Source organism: Cannabis sativa, chromosome 7, assembly GCF_029168945.1.
Source record: "Cannabis sativa cultivar Pink pepper isolate KNU-18-1 chromosome 7, ASM2916894v1, whole genome shotgun sequence".
Lineage (NCBI taxonomy): Eukaryota > Viridiplantae > Streptophyta > Magnoliopsida > Rosales > Cannabaceae > Cannabis > Cannabis sativa.
In genome coordinates this window covers 47,747,829-47,753,930 of record NC_083607.1, presented here as the reverse complement: position 1 = coordinate 47,753,930, position 6,102 = coordinate 47,747,829, and the positions used below count along the sequence as shown (strand labels likewise).

General features: G+C 39.4%; 1 protein-coding gene and 1 non-coding gene across 2 annotated transcripts; one reads left to right on the top strand and one right to left on the bottom strand.

The window, feature by feature from the left end:
• Positions 1–2,080: 2,080 nt before the first annotated feature.
• LOC115698345 (small nucleolar RNA R71) lies at positions 2,081–2,187 on the bottom strand. The gene has a single exon (XR_004008098.1). It is a non-coding gene; the product is annotated as a small nucleolar RNA R71 (small nucleolar RNA).
• A 618-nt stretch (positions 2,188–2,805) lies between these two features.
• On the top strand, positions 2,806–4,017 carry LOC133039741 (uncharacterized). Its single transcript, XM_061118675.1, has one exon. It carries the CDS (start codon positions 2,806–2,808, stop codon positions 4,015–4,017), a length of 1,212 nt encoding a protein of 403 aa, XP_060974658.1.
• Positions 4,018–6,102: the final 2,085 nt, after the last annotated feature.

The window sequence follows — 6,102 nt, the reverse complement described above, 5'->3', positions numbered from 1 at the left end:
AATGGAAGTGTGTGTGTTAGTAAGTGTTAGATGGACTTATGTTGTTGTTTTTATGTGTTTTAAGCAGAAAAAAATAGAAGAATAGGTATTTGGAAATGTTTGGGACAAGGAGAAAAAGGAGCAGAAAAATGATTATTGCTGACTGGCATTGCTATAGCAATCATCGCGTAGCAATTTGTCAGCCCAGTAAGTTTATTTTGGCAGATAGTCCAGCTGGCTTTAATGAAAAGAAAAACGAACTGAGGTGGCAGAATTTGGCTATTGACTCAACAAACATGTGGAAAATGAAGGACAAGTGGGTGATGATTGGGATTTCCAATTAGGGTAAACTTTGGTACCCTAATTGGGGGGCAAAAATAAAAAGAGGAAGGACATAGAATATGATGGTGGCTGCACTTTGAATGGAGGGTACGAAAATTACAGCAGAAAATATCTAAGTACAGAGAAAAAAAGAGTACAAAGAAAGAAGAAGAAGATTGAGAAGAAGGAGAAGAAGGCAACCTACAAAGAGAGGACTTGAGCTTCAAACTCATTTCCCTTGCTCTCCTCTTCATTTTGTATCATTTCCTTCTCTCTAGTTTTCTTTTTAACTCCATGAACAATTTATTTTCTAGTTTGTTGTTTTTAGTTTCAGCTATGAACTAAACTCTTCGAGATTTGGGTGGTTATGAACCCTTGTATGGACTAGTGTTTTGATTTTGCAATGATGAAGTAATCTTGTCTTAGTTCAATTAGTTGTGATGAAATGTTGATTGAATGTTAATTTTTGGCCATTTTTAACATTTACCAAGCTAGATCTTACTTGGAAAAGCAAGACCTAGTTGAACCCCTCTAATTGATGCATGATTTTTACCTTTTCTTTTAGGTATTAATTAGTAGTGAAATAGGAATATTTTGCTACCATGCATAACTAAAGATTTGATGCTTTATTAGGCTATTTGTGATCTAAACTGATGTAGGAATGCATTGTGAGATTGTGAATGGTTTATTGCAAGTTTTGGAAAAAGCTTGCTGGTTTTTTTTGAAATCTGTTAACTGCGGGATTCTTTGAGTCATTCTTTGGGTCATTCTTTGTATCAACTGGGACATACAAGTGGAAATTAATCACCCAAGTCTATTTTCCAAATCTGAAATTACCACCACTTTAATCACTTTTAGTTTCTTATTTTTAGATTATTTAGTTTAAAAAGTTATTTATCAAGTTTAGAATCAAGGCTACAAATTTTTCTCATGAATTAATGTGTGACTTTATTTTATTTTTATTTGAAATTCTTGGAATTACTTTTAGTTGATTTAACATTATTTAGTAAAAAGTCCCTGTGGAGACGAACTTTGATTACTTATCATTGTATTACTGGTTTGTGATTGTGTACACTTGCGTAATTATAAAGCAATAAAATTTTCACAACAAGTTTTTGGCGCCGTTGCCGGGGACTTTAAGTTCTAAATTTTGTTTTATCAACTAATTGACATTCTAAGAATTTTTGTGCTTTTAATCTTGTTGGTTTGTCTTTGAAATCTCAGGTATCTATAGTGTATGAACCAACAAGAGGACTTTGAACTTGCTCCTATTGATCCCGAGATTGAACGCACATTCCGAAGAAGGAGAAGGGTTCAAAAGGCTAAGGGCCGAGACATCATGGCTGAGAATTTTGATGATGAGGGGATTGCTCAACAAATTGTTAATCCCATCATATTGGCAGATGATCGAGCAAGGGCTATAAGGGAGTATTCAGCCCCCATGTTTAATGAGCTCAATCCAGGCATTGTGAGGCCTGAAATACAAGCACCGCAGTTTGAGCTCAAGCCAGTGATGTTTCAAATGCTCCAAACCGTGGGGCAATTCAGCGGGATGCCAACTGAAGATCCTCACCTCCATCTCCGTTCATTCTTGGAGGTGAGTGATTCTTTCAAGATCCAAGGAGTAAGTGAAGAGGTGTTAAGGTTGAAGCTATTCCCATTCTCACTACGGGACCGAGCTAGATCATGGCTCAACACTTTGCCGCCTGATTCTGTGACCAATTGGAATGACCTTGCTGAGAAGTTTTTGAGGAAATACTTTCCTCCTACTAGAAATGCAAAATTCAGAAGTGAGATCATGTCTTTTCAGCAACTTGAAGATGAGTCTACAAGTGATGCATGGGAGAGGTTTAAGGAACTTTTGCGAAAGTGTCCACATCATGGCATTCCACATTGCATTCAGATGGAGACTTTTTATAATGGCTTGAATGCAGCTTCTCGAATGGTGTTAGATGCATCGGCCAATGGTGCTATTTTGTCGAAGTCTTACAATGAAGCATTTGAGATTTTGGAGACCATTGCAAGTAACAACTACCAATGGTCCAACACAAGAGCTCCAACAAGTAGAAAAGTGGCGGGAGTCCTTGAGGTAGATGCAATAACGGCTTTGACAGCTCAAATGGCTTCCATGACGAATGTTTTGAAGAATTTGAGTATTGGGAACGCTAAAAATATTCAACCAGCTGCTGCCATTCAAAGTGATGATGTCTCATGTGTGTTTTGTGGAGAAGGGCATGCGTTTGAGAAGTGTCCATCTAATCCGGAGTTCGTTTGTTACATGGGAAATCAGAATTTTAACAGAAACAACGGGGCATTCTCAAACTCTTACAATCAAGCTTGGAAGAATCATCCTAATTTGTCTTGGGGGGTCAAGGAGCAAGTTCAAGCACCGCACCAGCCCAAGGAAGACAAGCATATCCACCGGGTTTTTCACAACAACCCCGACATTCACAACATGCTCAAAATTCCCAACCAAGCTCTTTGGAGAGTCTAATGCGGGATTATATGGCCAAAAATGATGCGGTGATACAAAGTCAAGCTGCCTCTCTTCAAAACTTAGAGTTGCAACTTGGACATTTGGCCAATGAATTAAAAGCTAGGCCGCAAGGTTCTTTGCCTAGTGACACGGAAAATCCAAGGAGGGATGGGAAGGAGGAATGCAATGCCATTCAGCTAAGGAGTGGCAAGAATCTGAAAAATTCTGAGGAGGAAATAAAGGGTAGTGGGGAGCCCACTTTAATCCAAATCGACGAAAAATTGAGTAACAAAACTGCCCAGGAATTTGCTGATACCAGTCCAGTTGATACAGCAAAGGGTCAGCAACCTGACAGTCAGCAATCCGCACCAGTATGTTCTAGTCCTAAACCACCCCTTCCATTTCCTCAAAGATTTCGGAAACAGCAGCAAGATGGACAATTTAGGAAGTTTTTGGATGTGTTGAAACAGCTCCATATCAATATTCCCTTGGTAGAAGCGCTAGAGCAAATGCCAAATTATGTCAAGTTCTTAAAAGATATTTTGACAAAGAAAAGGAGGCTTGGCGAGTTTGAAACGGTTGCTTTGACCGAGGGTTGTAGCGCTATGTTGAAGAATAAAATTCCACCTAAATTGAAAGATACGGGCAGCTTTACAATTCCAATTTCTATTGGGGGACGGGATGTTGGAAGAGCTCTTTGTGATTTGGGAGCTAGTATTAATCTCATGCCCATGTCTATTTTCAAGAAGTTGGGAATTGGAGAAGCAAGGCCAACCACCGTCACTTTGCAACTAGCGGATCGTTCCATGGCTCATCCGGATGGAAAAAATGAAGATGTTTTGGTACAAGTAGATAAGTTCATCTTTCCGGCGGACTTCATTATTCTTGACTATGAGGAAGATAGGGAAGTTCCAATCATTTTAGGGAGGCCATTTCTTGCCACGGGAAGGACTTTGATAGATGTTGAAAAAGGAGAGCTCACCATGAGAGCTCAAGATGAGCAAGCCACATTCAAGGTTTTCCATCCCATACGTGGCCCGGATGCAATAGGAGAATGCTTAGCAATTGGAGATATGGATCCTAACATGGTTGAGGAGTCTAAATTCAAAGTTAGTAAGAAGGTGAGAAAGAAGATTCTCCTTAAAGAAATTGCTAAGGATCACGACGCACAAGAAAGCAAAGACAAAGCATCAATTGACTCTAAAAAAACCACCCAAAAAGAGAAAGAAAAAGAAGCTTAGTAGAAAATTTCGGTCTCAAATGTTTGAAGTTGGGCAACAAGTAATTTTTTCCAACTCTTTAACGAAGGCTACTCATGGACGACTAGATTCAAGGTGTGATGGATCTTTCTTGGTGGTGAGAGTATACCTCGATGGGGTGGTGGAACTTCGTGATGCACTTTCAAGAAGAAAATTCTTAGTGAAAGGCCAAGGAGTGAAGTTTGGGGGTGGAGAGGTCAACCGAGAAAAGACCTCTATCTCTTTGAAGGATGTTTGAGACTTGTAATTTGGGGGTGCCAAAAGAAAAAGAAAAAAAAAAGATTGAATTGAAAAAAAAATGAAAAATTTGGAAAAAAGAATGAAAAGAAAAAAAAATCAATGAAGGCACCCCTTGAAAAAAAAAAGAAAAAAAAAAGCAAGAAGAAAAGTTAAAAAAAAAAAAGAAAAAAAAATATATATATTATATAATTAGTAAATAATTGTCATGGTGAAATTGAGAAATTATTTTCTTTCAATGTGCAGGAAATCAAGTGAAGAAGGTTGTGGAAGTGAAGAAATTTCAATTTGGGCAAAGAAATTAAGTTTGGGGTAGAAAAGTTGTGCCCAGTTGCTATAGCAATGGTTCAGCAATTTTATTTGGCAGCAAGAGTGTTCTTATATCAGGGTTTAAATGACTGTTGGTCTGATAAAAAGGAACACATGAGAAATGTTAAGGAGGCAATCATTTGGTATGATTTTCTGTTCAGACAAATCATTGGGCTTGTACTTAGTTTTGCCTCTTGTGGATCAAGGACAGATGAGTGAATAAACAAAGTTTTCAATCTCAGTCATTTAATCAATTAGTTATGGGACTTATTTTTCTTTTTTTAGTCCACTGGGCCCCTCTTGGATTAGTTAGCAGAAGCCCAATACTCAATCCTTTGACTCAATAATCAAACCCTATCCAACTCATTCATCATCATCCTCACTCACGACCTAAGCAGCCACCTTAATCTTCCAGCAGTCAACAACCTTCGAACCACCCAGGAACTCATACCAGAACCCACTTCGACCACCTCCAAATCGAGCCCCGTAGCCATCACGCAAGTCACTCACCGCCAGCGACCCCATTACCTCCAGTCGACCCACCTCCGAAGCACCTCAGTCAAACCTCCGCCTGACTCCGACACAACCCAACAGCAACCCAGCTCCGCCTCTGTTCACATACACCAGCAACTCCACTCCGAAGCCACCATGAATTAGGGGTGAAAATCGGTCGGTTATGGTCGGTTTTTAAAATTTTATAACCGACCGGACGGTTACGGTTTTTATTTTACGAAAACCGTAACCGACCGTTTAGAAATTATAACCGTATAAAACCGACCGTACGGTTTTTGGCGGTTTTCGGTTTGGCGGTTTTAGGCGGTTTTTGGCGGTTTTTGGCGGTTTTTGGCGGTTTTGGGCGGTTTTTGGCGGTTTTGGGCGGTTTTTGGCGGTTTTGACGGTTTTTTGGTTAAACTATTTTTTTATTTCAAGAACCGAAACCGACCGCCGTGTCAAAAAAACCGAAACCGAAACCGACCGCCAAATTCGGTGATGACGTGGAACCGAAAATTCGGTTACGGTCTGGTCGGTTTGATGGTCGGTTTCGGTTTTTCGGTTTTTATGAACACCCCTACCATGAATCACTTGTTGAAGCCCCACTACTGTCCATTTTTGCTAGAAACTGAGGAAGCCAGCAAGAATCTCCATTTCACCATTCCATTCACCAACACAAATTCAAGGAGCAAGGTTAGTCCTTGAAACTGCAGTGAATCGTACTTAGGAATTGAACATGGTGAATTTGTGAACTTACACATTGGGTTTAAAGAAACAGAGAGATATTTAGTTTGAGTTGATTGTGGAATTGTCAGTGTATGGAATTGGGTGATTTGAGAAGAATAGTAGTGGAAATGTGCAATAGATTCCGAGTAGTGTGTGGCGTTGAACTGTGTGGGTGATGTAATCTGAATTTCAATGATATTTGAGAACAGTTGGGTGGCTGTAAATTTGTTTTTCTGGTGTAAATTTAGAAACACTGTTGTTGTTGCTTGAGTAGTTTCAAACTGAAAAAAAAAAAAGAGTAAA